The sequence below is a fragment of the Stigmatopora argus genome, chromosome 12 (assembly GCF_051989625.1).
Source record: "Stigmatopora argus isolate UIUO_Sarg chromosome 12, RoL_Sarg_1.0, whole genome shotgun sequence".
NCBI classification, from domain to species: Eukaryota; Metazoa; Chordata; class Actinopteri; order Syngnathiformes; family Syngnathidae; genus Stigmatopora; species Stigmatopora argus.
This window is the reverse complement of record NC_135398.1, coordinates 17575396-17595398: the sequence shown is the minus strand read 5'-3', so window position 1 is coordinate 17595398 and position 20003 is coordinate 17575396. Positions and strand designations below refer to the sequence as shown.

General features: G+C 43.4%; 2 protein-coding genes and 1 long non-coding RNA gene across 7 annotated transcripts in view; 1 reads left to right on the top strand and 2 right to left on the bottom strand.

Annotated features, from left to right (window-relative positions):
- Window positions 1–18280, top strand: part of LOC144085322 (MAGUK p55 subfamily member 7-like) — a 161334-nt gene extending 143054 nt beyond the window's left edge. For all 5 annotated transcript variants that reach the window (XM_077614449.1, XM_077614448.1, XM_077614445.1 and 2 more), the window contains one exon: window positions 17862–18280. In XM_077614449.1, the coding sequence (XP_077470575.1) occupies window positions 17862–18089 (228 nt within the window). In that variant the 3' untranslated portion in view covers window positions 18090–18280. The remainder of the gene's footprint in view (window positions 1–17861) is intronic.
- LOC144085323 (uncharacterized) lies at window positions 979–9958 on the bottom strand. The gene is made up of 2 exons (XM_077614451.1): window positions 8534–9958; window positions 979–2396 (listed from the first exon to the last, which is right to left on the bottom strand). Exon 1 carries the CDS (start codon window positions 9565–9567, stop codon window positions 9001–9003), a length of 567 nt encoding a protein of 188 aa, XP_077470577.1. The 5' UTR covers window positions 9568–9958; the 3' UTR covers window positions 979–2396; window positions 8534–9000.
- Window positions 1404–15353, bottom strand: LOC144085324 (uncharacterized). Its single transcript, XR_013304088.1, has 2 exons — window positions 12635–15353; window positions 1404–1798 (listed from the first exon to the last, which is right to left on the bottom strand). It is a non-coding gene; the product is annotated as an uncharacterized LOC144085324 (long non-coding RNA).
- Window positions 18281–20003: the final 1723 nt, after the last annotated feature.

Here is a 20003-nt window from a genome sequence, read left to right as displayed (position 1 = left end):
AATTAGAGAAATCAACCTTTTACTAGGCATTTCCTAATTACAATTTTCAATGTTTAATAAAGGACCCACAAATTGTCACCAATATGCCATAATATTGTAATTTTTCCCATTCCTTTTTCTTTAAACAGCCTATCTCCTATATTAAAGTATTTTGAACAACTCAACCATTCAAAGACAGTATTGATATTCTTTTATCCTCCAAAAACTAGCACTCTTTAATTAAGAGCCCTTTGAAATCCACAAATTGGTCAAAACTGGCTGTTTTGCTCTATTCCCAATTCCAAAGCTTTTACCAAATCAATCTTTGCCAAACAGATTTTCTATCACCTCGAAAAACATTCCTGATTAAATTCAAAGAATAAATGCGAAGGTAATTGCGGAACCCTGCTTCCTTTATTATGAAATGTTTAACGGAAGCGCACTCTTAGCCGCTAACTGTGACCTTCACGCTCGCTGCGAAGCAGCATTCTTATCTTTTGTTTATAAATTCAAAACGCTCTCTTTTTCTTTCTTTGCACAATGCTTCGTCTCCTGTGCACAATTATAACGCTTTTTAGAGAAGACTAAATTAATTCCTCTCCCGATATCCAACTATATCAATTTTTTTTGCCAAGACCCCATAATCACAATATGCTGAAAGCATAACTATATCATAGCAAAACTCATTTTTGCCCTCAAGTTTGCTTCAGCACCCCCAAGGCCAATTATTGTAATGTCTTCACGGAAGGGGTCCCCCAAAAAATTTAGTCACTTGTGTGGTCCGTGCGCATACTGAATGTCCAAATCGGCCGCCCTGCGGCCCACGTTTCTCCGCGTTCAAATCAGCAGCTGCACCAAAACAGAGCGCTTCCCCCGCAGTCGAGGCATTATTTGGCAAATTTAGAGTATGACAAAAAACGCAGGTTTGGCAACCCCGCTAAACATTTAATTGGCCGTTTTGTATTTCTTTTCGTCTGTTAACCAAAATATTCCCGCTAGCACAACGGACCCGTTTTATCACTCTTCTTTCTGTGGAACAAGCCGTCTCGCTCGTATCTCATTCACATATTATATATAGATATAGATTATCTCTATGCTTAGTGCGTATTTTATCCTGTAGGTTTTAATATTTCATGCATATTTAAGATGGCCAGCAAACCCATATTTGTTTATCCATAAATTTAGGTGTTTAACCCTTGTGGCGCTTTGATTTTCACTCAGTTATCAGTCAGTTAACTTTCTTTTCCGCCTTTTATTATTGGAACTACACACGTAACACAAATGTACGTATACCCTAGCCTGATATACCGTTAGAGTTATATTTGTACTCTTAGACTTAAAGTTTTAGCTTCTGACTCCAATTGCTAAATCGGTCTTCTCCCGTCACAATGGTGCGTGTTCAGCATCGAAGGAAGAGACCAGGGTTCGCGAGTTACTCCACAGATGATTTATTCCTAATATTGATCCTTACAGAGCTCCGGGTCTCTTTCCCAAATATAAAACCAGCTGAGCGTCGCCGTGCTTCAGTGGAGGATTAAAGAGACTAAAGTCCAAACCCGCGTTTGCCCAATTATAGTATAACAAAGATGAATATTCATTCGCTGATTTTAATGATATGTGGACTGTCCCACGATGTTCTGGAGGGGTGTCCTCTCCTGGAATCTGCTTGCCTGTGAATCCACGTCTGGCCTGGGTCGCCTTCACCGCGGGGAATCCTTTGTCTCCTTTGACGGTTTCACCTGGACCACTTGACACCTGGACCACTTGACACCTGGACCACTTGACACCTGGACCACTTGACACCTGGACCACTTGACACCTGGACCACACCTTGAAGTAGAAACTCAGACAAAGACCTTTTGTTCATTGTAATTGAGTTGAGAACAATAGTTTTAATCCTACAGTGGTACTATATCAAAATGAAACAGCTACAATAAAATGAAGGAGTAAAATATGTCATATTCTTCATTCCCTCTCTTGGTCTCCCAAAAGAGACCATACCGACAAACAACACACAGGTTAGTAAGAAACAAAACTAAGAAGCACTACATTAATATAATAAAAGAAACAAAGAAGCATCACATTAGTGTATCCATGAACACATGCTTGGCGGTGGTTGCAGAGGGATCAGTTTGGAGCAATTGAGCATACTGACCTTTCGGATCTGGTCCCACTGCCCTATCGATCAAACGAACAACCAGAGTACGAGCCATGGGGATGAGGCAACATCCACAAAGACTAAGTAAAGTCGTGAAAACAACAACAGATATAAAAACATTTCCCATCAAACCTTTCCAGGTACCGAAATGTTTTCATCCATTGGTCCCAGATTGAGTCGCCCACACCTGAATGGTCTGCCAACTTATTAGTCAGGGTTCGGATGCCTTCCAAGGCTTTGGTGAGACGTCCATTTGGAGCTGTGTTATTAGGGATGAAAGTACATGAATCACCAAAGATAGCACATACACCACCCTTCTCGGCCAATAACATGTCTAATGCTGTATGATCTTGGAAAGCCATGAGAGATTTTGCCGCTAACTGTTCATGTACCGCCTTAAACGACTCAACAGTGTAATTGCCAAGTCGCTGGACATTGTAATGAATGTAATTAATGCGATCAACATTTTTGTTAGGGGTTACCCAAATTAGAAGACTTTCGAATCCTGTTGAGACCTGATCAACAAGTTTATACTCATTAGGAACGCCACGGGGATGCCTATGGCGTCAATATAGGTGGGGTCTGAGTTACCCATCCTGGTGGGTGATGCTCTCTTATTGCGATGCAAAATATCCTTCAGGTTTGAAGGTAATTGTACTCCAGCTGTGAGATTCACTGGGGAAACAGAAACCGGAAGCAACAAAGACACCGAAGAGCACACACCAGAAGTATTTGTGGGTAATCTATCATAAAACTTATTCGCTTCCACACCATAGCCAGATGTCCGCTCGGGATAAGGTGTGTGGTACCGGAAAAGACATATTTAATACACACCAATCAGACGGAATACGTCCCAATGATTTTCCAGTCCCATTTAATTTGAGACAGGTAAAATTTTGTCGTGCTACTGATTTATAAAAAATTGGTTTCTCTTTATCGTCTTGGACAAGTGGGAATATCGAATCGTACTTAGAACAATTACATTTCAGGTTGGTGTTTTTTAGAAGGTCCACAATACATTCATTTTCGACTGGGGCCGAAACAATACGGAGTACGGGTCGAGCACCCATACACACGAAACAATCATCTTGGGTTTTGCTGGCAGCTTGCTCTGCCATTAACAGCCAATTGTTAGATCCTGCCGTAATACCTGTAATCATTCTAAACCAATTGTCCACTGATGGTTCGCCATGGATTATGCGGACCTTACTCGATTTAGGGGACACAATTGATGGAATCACCTTGCCGGTTTTCGCCTGAGTAGTACTAGGTTTTTTACACATCCCCACTGGCCAGCATGGATCGGTATCCGAGGACCATGCACACAGGTTCAGGAAGCTACACTTTGTGGAGCTACACGTTGCTCCCGTGTCCACCAAAGCTGATGTTTGTACGCAGTTGACTCTCATGTGAAGCATTGGGTCTGCCGTTCCACTGCTTCCCGAGCCTCTCGGGCACCTCTATTCGGAGTGTGGAGGATCCCATGGTCCGTAAGAATCATCTCCGCCCTGGTAATATTGTCCAGGTGACTGGGCCGGCTGCTGCGGCCGCCATGGTCTACCAGTGCCTCGTCCCCCCACGCATAGGCCGCTGCTGTTGTGGTGGGCCATACTGCCGCGGTATGGGTTGCCGTGGGAACGGTTGTTGCTGTTGCCGTTGTTGACTGGGACAACCACGTGCCCAGTGTCCAATACCGCCACACACAAAACAGTTGCCTTGTTGGCCTTGTCCTGAGTACCCTCTTCCCCGGCCACCAGAGAAACCATGCCCCCGACCACCGTATCCATCATATAACTGACCATCATCTCGCGCCCCACCATATCCCTGAAACATCTGTACGGATTGCTCTGTCTTTTCCTGTTTAAATTTTTTGGCTTCACTATGTAATTTAGAAAGTTGGAGTTTCAACAGAGCAGAGGTCAAATTTTGTGATTCGGCTTTTTCTTTTATCTTCTCGTTATCATACATCTTACAATGGTGAGATAGGTGACGTTTAAATCTAGGTTTGTCACCTGTCAACAAGTCGGGATCCTTCCTCAACTCCTTTTTAACCGGTTCTGGAAGACCCTCGAGAATAGCTGTTCGGAATAAGGTTTCACTCTCAAATATGCCAGATGGATGGCGGCCGGTGCTTTCTATTCAGTCTTTAATACACTATTCATAGTGTACCGGACCTCCCACTCCATCGGTGTATGGGAACACGGTAGGAGCCAAGTCATGGGGTCGTGGGAAGGCATTTTTAATTGCCCTGAACAAGGCGTCTGACACTTGGGTCAATGGAGTGTCGTGTGGATATCTTATAGTGGCTGCTTCCTCCTCTATCATTCGTACCTGATGTTGAGTGCAGGATGCTGATATGGCCTGTCTCATGTCACCAAGTGCACAATTCTGTTCACTCATTAAAGCCAATAATTTCATCAACCATGGACTTCGTCCCCTCGCCAGAGGAGGGAGTTATTCAGTCAATGCAGCCACATCTCTAAGAACAAGTGGCTCATATATCATGCCTCCTCCCCGAGGGCGGAGGGGAAACATACCTCCAGATATAGCTTGTACCCACTTTGCGCTGGGCTTTGGTTTCCAACTGACAGTCCTGTCTGATGTTTCATTCGCCCCACTGTTACGTGGGCGAAGGGCGATATGAAATCCAGAATCTGGTAGAGCCTGTCTGTACATGTCCACTCTCTCTTTCTCTCGTTCGTCTGGAATGTCTGAATCACTGTCTGAGTCATAGTCTGATTGTCGATTAGCGTCCTCAAACAGTATAAGATGGTCAGTCAACTCACCTTTTCCTTTCTTATTACGTTTCTTTCCTTCATTTTTCTGTCGAGTCGCTTCCTCTCTGCACTTCTGTTCTCTATAAAGTCGGTCTCTTTCTGTTACTTCTGCATCGTCCTCTCGATCAGTCAAGTCACCGCTGGACTGTTTTGGTATATCTTTTGTATTTTTGAGATTACATGCTGTTCTTATGAGGTCTTTTGCCTCGTTCTCAACATCAAGGATTAACCGTCCACCTAAAGTTACTACTGGTTATTGTAGGGACATACCGTAAGGTCTTATTGGAGCTTGATAATTCAGTAGGGGTGCTGAAGGTACAAGAGGGGGCATCAAAGTCAAAGCTGGTTTGAGAGGACTGGGAGGATCTATTGTGGGTTGGGGTAATGTATGAGAAATGCCACCAGAGGACGTCATAATATCACCTACCGTAATTACTCGAATATAACGCGCACTCGAAAATAACACGCAGGTAATTTTGGGCCAAAAAAATCTGGAAAAACGCAGTACTCGAATATAGTGCGCACCTAAAATTTCCCGCTGACGAAAATAAGAAATCTTACCTTTTTTTTCTTCGTTTCACGATTGTTTTGTTCAAACAAATTTATTCATTAGAATCCTTCAAATGAAGAGTTCCTCTCTCTCTTTGTCTGTCCTCTCATACATCTCTTCGTTGAGAATCCTATCAACGTCCACGCTTCCTTCATCCACTTCCTCTTCCTCCCACAACACATCATCCGATTGGCTTTACGAGATGACGTAAAATCCGTGCGTCAAAGTGAGTTTGACAATGCTTTTTTCGATCGAAAATTTGTAATTTATTTTAGTTATTGATTATAACACTGAACTGAGAGAGGGTGAACTGAGACGGGTACGAGGCTAGAGGGGGGCAGTGGTGGTCTCGGCTTTACGAGATGACGTAAAATCCGTGCGTCGGCTCTACGAGATGACGTAAAATCCGTGCGTCAAAGTGAGTTTGACAATGCTTTTTTCGATCGAAAATTTGTAATTTATTTTATTCAATTCAATTTCAATTCAATTTATTTGGCAAGAAAAAGCACCAGGCTAAGGGCCATGTAACAAGACACAAAAAAAAAAAAAAAAAAAAAAAATTAGTTATTGATTATAACACGCACCCCCAACTATTGGAGTTAATTATATAGCAAAAATCTGCGTGTTATATTCGAGTAATTACGGTAATTGTTGTAATGTGTCATTAAATCCACCAGGTGGCGCCACAGTACCACCTAATTTTCCAGAAGCAGATTTCTTGCCCTTTTCCATAGCCTGTTGACGCCTCACTGTGGCCAAAGCTGTTGACGCAATTACTAGGTTATGTATTGCCAATCTATGTAGTTCCAACTCCTCCTCCTTTCTCAGTATCGGGTCACGCCACCACCTACTCACTTCCTTCTTTCGCTTTTGTAGTGCCACCTTCTTAGCTGTGACGTCACACTCTATTTTTTGCAAAGCTACGGCCAAACCATTCATACTCCATTCGCGCTTTTGACCTGTAAAATGCACATTTCCTTTCAACGTACAAAATTGTTTCTTCAACTCGCGTCTCATTTTGGATTGCCCCTTCTTTTGAACCCCACTCAGAACCTGTGCTTTGACATATCCGTACAAACTCATCAATTTTCCATTCTCCGTCGGCATCATTCTCCCCCCTCCTTTTAACACACACAAACTCCATTCTCCTTCAGCGTCTTCCTCCCCATTCTTTTCAACACACACACATTCTTGTTCAAGCTCTCCTTGCATTTTTACCAACGCAGTCATCACACATCACCGGATAAATTTTAGTATATTCAATTCTAGGAATTAAGAAATTTAGAATTCTAGTACCGTAATTACTCGAATATAACGCACACTCGAAAATAACACGCAGGTATAACTTTGGGCCAAAAAAATCTGGAAAAACGCAGTACTCGAATATAGTGCGCACCTAAAATTTCCCGCTGACGAAAATCAGAAATCTTACCTTTTTTTCTTCGTTTCACGATTGTTTTGTTCAAAACCGGATAGAGAAATCTTCAGGTACGAGCGTGTCGAGTGTCGTGCAGTTGGGAGTTATGCGTTTGAATTTTAGGGCAATAGATGATACACAGAGTGGACAAACATATCATGTAGACATGTTATGTTGCAATACCTTTCAGACTTCCTTGAACATTGACTACATTTCAATTGACAATATCATGTTTTAATTCAAATATCTATTGTCATTCTCAAACAAGAAAAGGAACATACAACTTGAATAAATAAATGATTTGAACATATGCACAATGGAAAAGACTCATGTGTTTAAACTACAACTGTTCATCAAGAGTACAAATTTATTTTTTAGAATCCTTCAAATGAGTCCGCATCAGAATCTTTAAATAGTCTCTGCAGATATTCCTCTCTCTCTTTGTCTGTCCTCTTGTTATGATCGCGCCGCGTCGCTGGGTCATCGCAGCGCGATCGGGGGCATCTGTTACGGTCGCGCCGCGTTGTGCAAATGCAGGAAGCAGGAGAGGACGAGGCATTCAGCGTGATACGGAGTCCTTTAATGAATCAACCAAGGCGTGGAAACAAACGTGGCCGCATGCGGCGCGCATACGGACAGAGGCAACAGAATAACGACAGCTAGCGACCGCTAGCAACCGCTAACAACAGTCAATGATAGTCAACGATAGTGAACGATGCGGCGACGTGTGATGACGCGTCGCTACTTAAATACAGGAAACGAAAGCAATGAATGGATTGGCTACAGCCGGTATGCGTCAACTTCCTCTTCCTCCCACAACACATCATCCGATTGGCTTTACGAGATGACGTAAAATCCGTGCGTCAAGTGAGTTTGACAATGCTTTTTTCGATCGAAAATTTATAATTTATTTTAGTTATTGATTATAACACTGAACTGAGAGAGGGTGAACTGAGACAAGTAGGAGGCTAGAGGGGGGCAGTGGTGGTCTCGGCTTTCCGATTTTCGATCGAAATTACGAGATGACGTAAAATCCGTGCGTCGTCTTTACGTGATGACGTCAAATCCGTGCGTCAAGTGAGTTTGACAATGCTTTTTTCGATCGAAAATTTGTAATTTATTTTAGTTCTTGATTATAACACGCACCCCCAACTATTGGAATAAATTATTTTGCAAAAACCTGCGTGTTATATTCGAGTAATTACGGTATATTCAATTCTAGGAATCAAGAAATTTAGAATTTTATTAGGATCGATCTAAGAATAAAATCGCTGTGGACCCAGTCGTTTCCCTGCTGAAGACTTATTTTAATACGAACGTTTAGGAATCCCCGATTCCTTTATTTTAATTACGGAAATGTTCCCTGAACAAATACTCGTAACTATCACGCCCCCGGCGCACTTCGAAGTCCCGGACTTTGTCGGGGTGTCCCGGACGACCCCTATAAAATGTTCCCTGAACAAATACCTTAAGAATCCCAGATTCTTTACCTACTACAGGTATCATGAAATCCCTGATTTCAATATAATCACGAAAATGTTCCCCGAACAAATACTCGGACTATATAAGTGAAATGTCTACTGTGACTTCTCAGTAATTTAAACAATCCAATAGCAGAATTTTGACATTATAAAAACAGGAATTCTGCTCACCTTTAGTTGATTTCAGGCCTGTTTTAAGAAGTCACCGAAGAAGTTTCTGGGCAGTCCCGGACTGCCAACCTGAGTAGTCTCAAGTCCCCGACTTGAGCAATTATTCCGTCCCAGACGTTTTTAACTGTTTAACACGTCCCAGACGTGAGGCGTATTTTCTTTTGAAGTCCCGGACTCCAGACACCTATTTTGGATTGGATTGGATTGGATTGGATTGGATTGGATTGGATTGGATTGGATAACTTTATTCATCCCGTATTCGGGAAATTTCGTTGTTCCAGTGGCAAGAGGGTGAGGATGCAGGAATAGGAAAGGCATTTTAGACATAAATAGATAGGTAATAGATAGGTAATAAGTAGGTCAAGAAATAAATACATGAATAAATATATAATTAAATAAGCGTGTTGCTTAGGACATATATACATACATACATACACATGAATGTACATGCATGCATACGGTAGGTCTTAACACCCAGCCATTTTTTTGTTAAAGAGCCTGACAGCTGATGGGAGGAAGGATCTGCGGAAGCGCTCCTTCCTGCAATGAGGGTGCCGCAGTCTATTGCTAAAGGAGCTTCGGAGGGACTCCACAGACTCATGCAGGGGGTGGGAGGTGCTGTCCATGATGGACATCATCCTGCTCAGCATCCTCCGCTCTCCCACTTCCTCCACAGAGTCCAAAGGACAGCCCAGAACAGAGCTGGCCCTCCTGACCAGCTTATTCAGCCTGTTCCTGTCCCTCTCCGTGCTCCCGCATCCCCAACAAAGCACTGCATAAAACACTGCAGAGGCCACCACAGTGTCGTAGAAAGTCCTCAGCAGTGTCCTGCACACTTCAAAGGACCGTAGACTCCTCAGTAGGTAGAGGCGGCTCTGGCCCCTTTTGTACAGGGCATCTGTGTTTGTGGACCAGTCTAGTTTGTTGTTGAGGTGAACACCCAGGTACTTAAAATTCTCCACGATTTCAATGTCTGTACCCTGGATGTTCACCTGAGTGGTCTGTTGAGGATTCCTCCGAAAATCGATGACCATTTCCTTTGTCTTACTGGTGTTGATGTAGAGGTGGTTTTGCCTACACCAGTCAACAAAGGCTGTGATGACTCCCCTGTACTCCAGGTCGTTCCCGTCCGTCACTCGTCCAACAATAGCGGTGTCGTCAGAGAACTTCTGGAGGTGGCAGGTGTCTGTATTATGTTTAAAGTCCGATGTGTAGAGGGAGAAGAGGAGTGGAGAGAGCACTGTGCCTTGTGGGGCCCCCGTGCTGCAAGCTACCACATCAGACGTACAGTCCTGGAGTCTCACATATTGTGGTCTGTCAGTGAGGAAGTCGATGATCCATGCGGCTAGGTGGTTCCTTACTCCAGCCTCTTCCAGTTTCCCTCTCAGTAGAACCGGCTGAATGGTGTTGAAGGCACTGGAGAGGTCAAAACATCATTCTCAGCGTGCTTCCCGCGTTCTCCAGGTGTGAAAGAGACCTGTGCATCAGGTAGGTGGTAGCATCTTCCACACCAATGCCTGGACGATAGGCGAACTGCAGAGGGTCCAGCTCTGCATTCATCAGGGGGCTGAGGTGATTGAGGATGATTCTCTCCAATGTCTTGATCAGGTGAGAGGTTAATGCTACCGGCCTGAAGTGGTTTGGCTCCCTGGGGTACGCAGTCTTAGGAACTGGGACCACGCAGGAAGTTTTCCACAAGGTGGGGACCTTCTGCAGACTGAGGCTGAGGTTGAAAATATGCAGAATCACTATACCAAGCTGATCCGCACACTCTCTCAGTAGTCTGGAGCTGAGGCCGTCTGGACCGGTAGCCTTCCTTGCCTCGATCTTCTTGAGCTGTTTTATCACCTGATCGACAGTAATGCAGAGACCGGTGGAAGAGGGGGAGGAAGAGGAGGAGGAGGAGAACGAGGGGGGAGCGTTGCTTCTGGTCTGGGGGGTCAGGGGAGTGGGGGCAGGACTGAATCTGTTAAAGAACTGATTCAGTTCATTGGCCCACTCCCTGCCGCCAGACTCCGGGTCTCTCTCGCTGTTGCCTCCATGGCCCGAAATAGTCCTCAAGCTCCTCCAGACCTCTTTGGTGTTGCCTCTCTGGAGTTGGTTCTCCAGCTTCCTCCTGTAGATGGTCTTACCCTTCCTTATCTCTCTCTTCAGCTCCTTCTGGACCATTTTCAGGCTCTCTTTCTCCCCAGACCTAAAAGCCCTCTTCTTCTTGTTCAGGAGGGCCCTTAGATCCCTGGTGACCCACGGCTTATTGTTGGAGAAACAACGGATCTTCTTGGAGGGTACAATGTTCTCAACACAGAAGTTAATATAATCTGTGATGCAGTGGGTCAAGCTGTCAATGTCAGTACAATGTGAATTGCACAGCACCTCCCAGTCAGTGGTCTCAAAACAGTCCCTCAGTACCATGCTGGTCTCCTCGGTCCATCTTTGTATGATCCTCGTGGTAGGTTTTATTTTCCTCACCATAGGGATGTAGGTGGGGATCAGATGGACCAGGTTGTGGTCTGAGCGGCCCAGTGGGGGGAGGGGGACTGAGCTGTATGCCTCCTTTGTGTTGGCATACAGCAGGTCCAGAGTTTTTTGTTCCCTCGTGTGGCACTTCACAAACTGAGTGAAGGTGGGGAGAGTAGAAGCCAAGGGAGCATGGTTAAAGTCACCAGAGATAAGAAGGAGAGACTGGGGGTGTGACGTTTGCAGCCGGGACACAGTGGCGTGAAGCAGCTCGCGGGCGACTGTCGCATCGGCCGAGGGACGTATATACGCAGTTATTATGATAACGTGCGAGAACTCCCGGGGGATGTAAAACGGCCTGATGCTAACAGCTACTAGCTCGATATCTCGAGTGCAGAGTCGCTCCTTCACAGTAATGTGCCCGGGGCTGCACCATCTACTATTAATAAAAACAGCTAGTCCCCCCCCTTTCTTCCTACCGCTCTCCTCAGCATCTCTGTCCGCCCTCACCAGCTGAAAACCGTCCAAGGAGACGAGAGAGTCCGGAATTAGTTCATTCAGCCAGGTCTCCGTGAAGCACATAATGCAGATATTCCGATATTGTCGTTGTTGTTTGGTCAGCGTTGTTAGCTCTTCCATCTTATTGGGGAGAGATCTTACGTTCCCCATAATAATAGATGGAATGCTGGGTCTGAAGCGTCGCTTTCTCTCCTGACATTTTCGTCCAGCTCTGCATCCTCTTCTCTTCCTCTTTAACTCCGCGGGGAGGCCCAGGTCCAGGTCCAGGGGAATCCAGGTGTTGCGTAGCGCTAACAGCTGATCCTTTGTGTAAGACAGCGGAGGCATGGCTGAGTGGGTCAAAATATAATGTCCAGAATTCCCAAAAGATAAACTAAACCAATAGCTCAAAGACTGCCTCTCGCACAACTTGAGTCTCGGAGTAGAGTCTTGAAAGTGAAGTTTTAAAACATTAAAGTTAGGAATATAATATATAAAGCAAAGTAACAAGTAAAATCTTAAGAGACAATAAAATGTAAAAATAAGGGATAAAAAAGCTCTAAAAAAGCCCTAAAAACACAGAATACGAGTGAGGGTTTAGGGAGCCATTGCAACTAGCAGCCGCTTTGAACGGCGCCTATGATCCTATTTGTCTACGCAGCCTCTCTCCCCCCTCGACTCACGGACAGGGTCACCAAAATTGTTAGACTTAAAGTTTTAGCTTCTGACTCCAATTCCTAAATCTGTCTTCTCCCGTCTAACAATGGTGCGTGCTCAGCATCGAAGGAAGAGACCAGGGTTTGCGAGTTACCCCACAGTTGATTTATTCCTAATATTGATCCTTACAGAGCTCCGGGTCCCTTTCCCAAATATAAAACCAGCTGAGCGTCGCCGTGCTTCAGTGGAGGATTAAATAGACTAAAGTCCAAACCCGCGTTTGCCCAATTATAGTAAAACAAAGATGAATATTCATTCGCTGATTTTAATGATATGTGGACTGTCCCACGATGTTCTGGAGGGGTGTCTTCTCCTGGAATCTGCTTGCCCGTGAATCCACGTCTGGCCTGGGTCGCCTTCTCCATGGGGAATCCTTTGTCTCCTTTGACGGTTTCACCTGGACCACTTGAAACCTGGACCACTTAACACCTGGACCACTTGACACCTGGCCCACTTGACACCTGAACCACTTGACACCTGGACCACACCTTGAAGTAGAAACTCAGACAAAGACCTTTTGTTCATTGTAATTGAGTTGAGAACAATAGTTTTAATCCTACAGTGGTATTATATCAAAATGAAACAGCTACAATAAAATGAAGGAGTAAAATATGTCATATTCTTCAGTACTTTTCACAGTACCGGACACCCCGAACTGCCCTAACACACGTAACACACGTAACACAAATGTATACCCTAGCCTGATATACCGTCAGAGTTATATTTGTACTTTTCACAGTACAGGACACCCCGAACTGCCCTAACACACACGTAACACAAATATATACCCTAGCCTGATATACCGTCTGAGTTATATTTGTACTTTTCCGGACCACAGTACAGGACACCCCAAACTGCTCTAAGTTTTATAGACTCATGCGCTGTCTCTTTACCTGGTAGAGACTAGTATGCCCAGGGTTTTATCGTCTCATTTCTCAAAAATGGACCTACACATGCAATGCCCCTTCGCTCATTTGGCAACCGTCAACAAATGCAGACATTCATGTGGACTTACCAGCGATGTCGTCAGATGTCTCTTTCAGTAGTATTAGTCGTCAACCATCGAGAATCCAGGGGCGCTCCTTCGAGTAATCCAGCCCGTAAAGGGTTTTTAGACACGCCAAGGCCACGGTCTTTTTCCCAGATATCGAACGGAAGCATCCTGGATTCTGCTTTGGTATCTTGACCACAGGCTCGAAGGACCAAAATGTTGGAATAATCCTTAGGTATTTCCAAATTCACAATAAAAGAGGCATCTGAAGTCACATCTTTGTTTAATTCTTGCAAGAAGAGAAATACATCCATCCACATATGTAGCCTAGATCATTCTAACAACTCGAGGTCTCGTTCGCTACTTTATTCATAAGATTTTAACGCCATGCCCCACAGAAGTCTAAACATATTTAGAGTTTCATAACATTTTATCGCAGTCATCAAAACAATTGTATGTCTGTCGAATTCTCCCAAGGGCGCCAGTTGTCGACCCGACCTGCCCAGCCAAAACAGTCCACAGTTCCCAAGACCGCTTTGTTGTTGACCCATCCTGCGAAGCAAAAACAGTCCACTGTTCCCAAGGGCGCTTGTTGTGAACTCTTTTCGCGAAGCAAAAACAGTCCACCGTTCCCAAGACCGTTTGTTGTGGACTCCTCTTCCGAAGCAAAACAGTCCACCGTTATAGTTGTGAACCCATCCTGCCCAAGGCCATTCCCAGTCCTCTTGATGCGAACCACAGTCCTCACTTTTGCAAGAGATGCATTCAAATGCCCTTTGTATTAATGTCAATTACTCTTCGTTGCAAGTACATATAATATAATAATATTGATACACATCTATAATAATGATAAACCTAACACAAAGACAGGCATATTAACTTCCTTATGATATTGACCCAAATAATGTGCAATCCAGAAAACGATCTTTTTAGTTCATACAGTATCTCAGAAATACCACGTGATGATTTTTCTTAAGATTTTTCCTTCAAAGTAACACATTTGTACACCCTATTAAAACCATGAATATGGAGTTAAAATTGTGAAACAGGGGAGGTCTTATACACGAGGAATTGTTAAGGCAGCCAGAGATCACAAACTCCACCCACAATGGCCGACAGAGGCAAAAACAAATGGATTTGGTTGCAGATTTGCTCACAAAGCTATTTTCCAGACGGACATTTCCAGAAAAAATGGACAACATTAAGAAAAGGCGGTCAACTCCGAAGCTAGCAAGCCTGTTACAGCCGGGAAAATGGTGTGTGCGCCACTTTCAGTGCACTAACTTAGCTGCAAAAGCAAATATATTGTTGTGTTGATTTAAAGCCATTTTCAAGACGGACTATGCCGGAAATATGACAGGACAGGCTCGACTTTCATCATTAGCGTCGATGGCGATAGAAAAGAAGGAAGAAAGAAAGGAGGATGGATATTGTGTACAGTTAAAAAGGATTTGTGGTGAGTATAATATGGCTATATTCCTAAATAATATTTCAATTGTGGGCCCAGTTCTGATATCTGAAAAGCTCCAGTGTTTGTACTTAAGCTCCAGTGTTTGTATTTAATCACAAATTGCTGCTAAGAAGTGGATTTTACCCCATTTTACCCCAGTTTAATTTTTGGCATTTCGCCATTGACGTCCATTGCTGTCTTTTCCCAGGAAAAATACCCCCCCTGGCCTGGTTGTAATGTCTCAAAAGCTCCAGTATTTGTATTCAATCAATAAATGCTGCTAGGAAATGGATTTTACCTCATTTTAGTGCAACACGCTCGTTTCATAACATAAACACATTTAAATGAACTTGGATTACGATGCAGACACACTCAAAAATAAGTTTATTCCAACCTTATCCTAAACTTAATTCTAATTTTGTATTAAAGTTTGATACCTTTCTTCTTCCAGGTTGGCTCTATTTGCCCCACCTCCACCCTCACTTTCACTATAGATGGGCTGTTTGCTTTTGTATTCCCTTCAAAATATTCCGAAAATGATGCACACTAATGTCCTCACAATAGGATAACGCTCGACCACTTGCCAACGAGAAGTAATATATACTCTTCGTATTAGCGATCGCTCCGCCATTCGCGCTGAGTGACGGGGAAAAAACACTGAAAAAATGCAACGTTCCGCCCAGTGCTCGTAGATACAGTTGTGGTCAAAAGTTTACATACACCTGTGAAGAACATAATGTCATTGCTCTCTTGAGTTTCCAGTTATTTCTACAACTCTGATTTTTCTCTGATAGAGTCATTGCAACAGATACTTCTTTGTCACAAAAACATTCATGAAGTTTGGTTCTTGTATGAATTTATTATTAGTTAACAGAAAAAGTGATCAAATCTGCTGGGTCAAGATTATACATACAACAACATGAATTAGCAATTTTGGTGACTTAGAAAGTTGTGTTAGTGTAATGAGCTTCATAGCAAGGCCTCTTATCACTTGTGAGTGATTATGAGTAACTACAGCGGGTGACTTATCTGAGGCCATTTAAATAGGGCTCATTGGATGCAAACGCCCACAAACGCTTCAATGGGAAAGTCAAATGAGCTCAGCATGGATCTGAAAAAGTGAATGCTTGACTTGAACAAGTCAGGAAAGTCACTTGAAGCCATTTCAAAGTAGCTGCAGGTCCCAAGAGCAACAGTGCAAACAATTGTTTGTAAGTATAAAGTGCATGGCACTGTTTTGTCACTGCCACGATCAGGAAGAAAACGCAAGCTATCACCTGCTGCCGAGAGAAAATTGGTCAGGAGGGTGAAGATTCAACCGAGAATCACCAAAAAGCAGATCTGCCAAGAATTAGAAGCTGCTGGAACACAGGTGTGAGTGTCCACAGTCAAGCGTGTTTTGCATCTCCATGGACTGAGGCTGCCGTGCAAGAATGAAGCCCTTGCTCTAAAAGCGGCACCTTTAGGCTCGACTGAAGTTTGCTGCTGATCACATGGACAAAGATAAGACCTTCTGGAGGAAAGTTCTGTGTTCAGACGAAACAAAAATACAGCTGTTTGGCCACAATGCCCAGCAATATGTTTGGAGGAGAAAAGGTAAGGCCTTTAACCCCAAGTACACCATGCTTACCGTCAAGCACGGTGGTGGTAGTATTATTCTGTGGGGCTGTTTTGCTGCCATCGGAACTGGTGCTTTACAGAGAGTAAATGGGATAATGAAGAAGGAGGATTACCTTCAAATTCTTCAAGATAACCTAAAGTCATCAGCCCGAAGATTGGGTCTTGGGCGCAGTTGGGTGTTCTAACAGGACAATGACCCCAAACACACATCAAAAGTGGTAATGGAATGGCTAAATCAGGCTAGAAATAAGGTTTTCGAATGGCCTGAACTGCATCTAATTGAAGTGAAAATGGCCAAGGGACATGTTACCAAATATTAGCGCTGCTGTATGTATATTTTTGACCCAGCAGATTTGATCACTTTTTTCTGTTCACTCATAATAAAGTCATAAGAGAACCAAACTTCATGAATGTTTTTTGTGACAAAGAATTATCTGTTCCAATCACTCTATCAGAGAAAAATCAGAGTTGTAGAAATAACTGGAAACTCAAGAGAGACATGACATTATGTTCTTCACAAGTGTATGTAATTTGACCACAACTGTATCTGTTATACACGAAAGAGATGCGGCAAAAAAGACAGTGTGCTAAAATCATAAACATTCTCATGTCTTTGACAACTGTCTATCTCGTGTCTCGAAATTTGTCTCGTATCTCAAGATCTTATTTGCTCAAAATTTTACTCATAACTCGAATTGCTCGTATGTCGGGCTGCTCGTATGTCGAGGTACCACTGTACACAGCAAAATGGGTGGCAATTTGGAAGAACCCCAGACACTCGCAGAGGTTTATTGGTTTGTATATGATGAAATATCCGATGTTGAGGCCTCTCCATAAGGACCGACATTTGCACATTGCACAACATTCAAGTGCAGTTAAGGGACCAGCTGAAAAACTTGTTAATGTTGTGGAAATTTGAATTTGCCAATAAATGATCAACAAATTAAACTGCTGCACTTTTTCAATATTTGAATTAATGTAAAAACATGTTAATAACAGTTTGATTTAAATTGTACTATATTTTTTTTACATTTTAAAATTGATTTTGCGCGAATCGCATTCACTCCTGACGAAAACATAAAACTCCGGAAATGGGACAAGTTACGAATCATTCCAGCGAGAGTTGGAGAACACGGCTTGGTGAAGCCAACAGAACCACATCATCTGTAAAAAGGAGGGATGCAATTATTGCAAACCACACTGCTCCTCCTGAATCTGAGAATCAACCTCCCGTGGACGCTGAGGAGTGTGATTCCCCTACAATTGGAACACACCCTCCCTGGCCTCACTAAACTGGCCCCGTGCCTGGGTTTTTGCCTCAGCTACCACCAGAGCTGCGTGTCGCCTGGCAACCCGGTACCCATCAACTTCCTCTGAAGTTCTCCCTGGAGGGTGGGTGGGTGGTTGTGTCACTGGTTTGATGGATGGATCCATTACAGCTTCGATGTTCAGTCAACATTTTTTTTCAATGTTATTCCAGCACCAGGAATTATCCTGTGCTAAGCTAAATAGACAAATATACGTACTTGATTGAGAAATCTGTCATCCTAGTAACTCTAAATGTAAGGTCAAGTTATTTATTTTTTGGTTGACAGGAGGAAGATTTTGAAGATATGATTTATTCAGCCGAAAGCATGGAAGCACAGCACGGTCACATGTTTGACAAAGTTATCGTTAATGGAGACGTTGCAGTGGCCTTCAGGGAGCTTAAGGAAGACCTCCAACAGCTTGAGGAGGCACATGTCCGCTGGATTCCTGCAGAGTGGCTTTGCTCCTCACCAACAAAGGCAAGGAGTTGTGGTCTTTTAACCGGCTGGATTTGAACTTTAGAACACTTAAGAATGATTATGCGCAGTAATATATACACTGCCAAGTAATAATAATAATATGGTGGTAGAACCCTATTCATTTGTCATCCTTTTAAATGTATTTACTTTCTTGAAGATAAACCTAAGATTTCTGCAGGATGAGCTTTTCCTGAATGTAAATTTAATAAGGTAATCAGAGTACAACTCCCTTTTTGTCAGTGTGCCAGTTTTTATCGACATTTAGCTCAAATAACAGGTCAAACCATTAAAATGATTTAATAAAAAAAGTTGGAAGCCAGGGTTTTTTGTTTGTGTGTAGTGTGTGTGTGTGTGTGTGCGTGCGCGTGCGTGTGTGTGTGCACGTGAGTGTGTGCGTGCGTGCGTGTATGGCGGGAATGGGTTGTAAGCTTGAGTGTAGCTTATCCCGGCCAAGATGCAAACATAACCATGGAATTATTCTGAAAGCTGCTACACTTGAATGAACAATGCAAAGCTCTCAAAAGAAATATGTATCATTAGTAACAGGCATATTGACTGTACAATTTATATAAACAAGAAAATATTAGATCCCACAGTGGAATACGACTTAATCAAAATTGGATTCCTCCACAAGCTGACCAATTCTGGAAACTTTTACCATGCTTTTAACATCCCAGAAGAGATAGCATGACCAGCAGGATCCATATGAATTGTTATCAGGTGTGACCAATGCCACAGACGGCAGACAGAACCTAAACATCAATGTCCATGAACATACAGTTGTGGTCAAAAGTTTACATACACTTGTGAAGAACATAATGTCATGACTCTCTTGAGTTTCCAGTTATTTCTACAACTCTGATTTTTCTCTGATAGAGTGATTGGAACAGATACTTCTTAGTCACAAAAAACATTCATGAAGTTTGGTTCTTTTATGACTTTATTATGGGTGAACAGAAAAAAGTGATCAAATCTGCTGGGTCAAAAATATACATACAGCAACGCTAATATTTGGTAACATGTCCCTTGGCCATTTTCACTTCAATTAGGCACTTTTGGTAGCCATCCACGGGCTTCTGGCAAGCTTCTGGTTGAATCTTTGACCACTCCTCTTGACAGAATTGGTGCAGTTCAGTTAAATTTGATGGCTTTCTGACATGGACTTGTTTCTTCAGCATTGTCCACAAGTTCTCAATGGGGTTTAAGTCAGGACTTTGGGAAGGGCATTCGAGAACCTTAATTCTAGCCTGATTTAGCCATTCCATTACCACTTTTGATGTGTGTTTGGGGTCATTGTCCTGTTGGAACACCCAACTGCGCCCAAGACCCAATCTTCGGGCTGATGACTTTAGGTTATCTTGAAGAATTTGAAGGTAATCCTCCTTCTTCATTATCCCATTTACTCTCTGTAAAGCACCAGTTCCATTGGCAGCAAAACAGCCCCACAGCATAATACTACCACCACCGTGCTTGACGGAAGCTATGGTGTACTTGGGGTTAAAAGGCCTCACCTTTTCTCCTCCACACATATTGCTGGGCATTGTGCCCAAACAGCTCGATTTTTGTTTCGTCTGACCACAGAACTATCCTCCCGAAGGTCTCATCTTTGTCCATGTGATCAGCAACAAACTTCAGTCGAGCCTTAAGCTGCCGTTTTTGAAGCAAGGGCTGCCTTCTTGCACGGCAGCCTCTCAGTCCATGGAGATGCAAAACACGCTTGACTGTGGACACTGACAACTGTGTTCCAGCAGCTTCTAATTCTTGGCAGATCTGCTTTTTGGTGATTCTCTGTTGAATCTTCACCCTCCTGACAATTTTTTTCTCAGCAGCAGGTGATAGCTTGCATTTTCTTCCTGATCGTGGCAGTGACAAAACAGTGCCATGCACTTTATACTTACAAACAATTGTTTGCACGGTTGCTCTTGGGACCTGCAGCTGCTTTGAAATGGC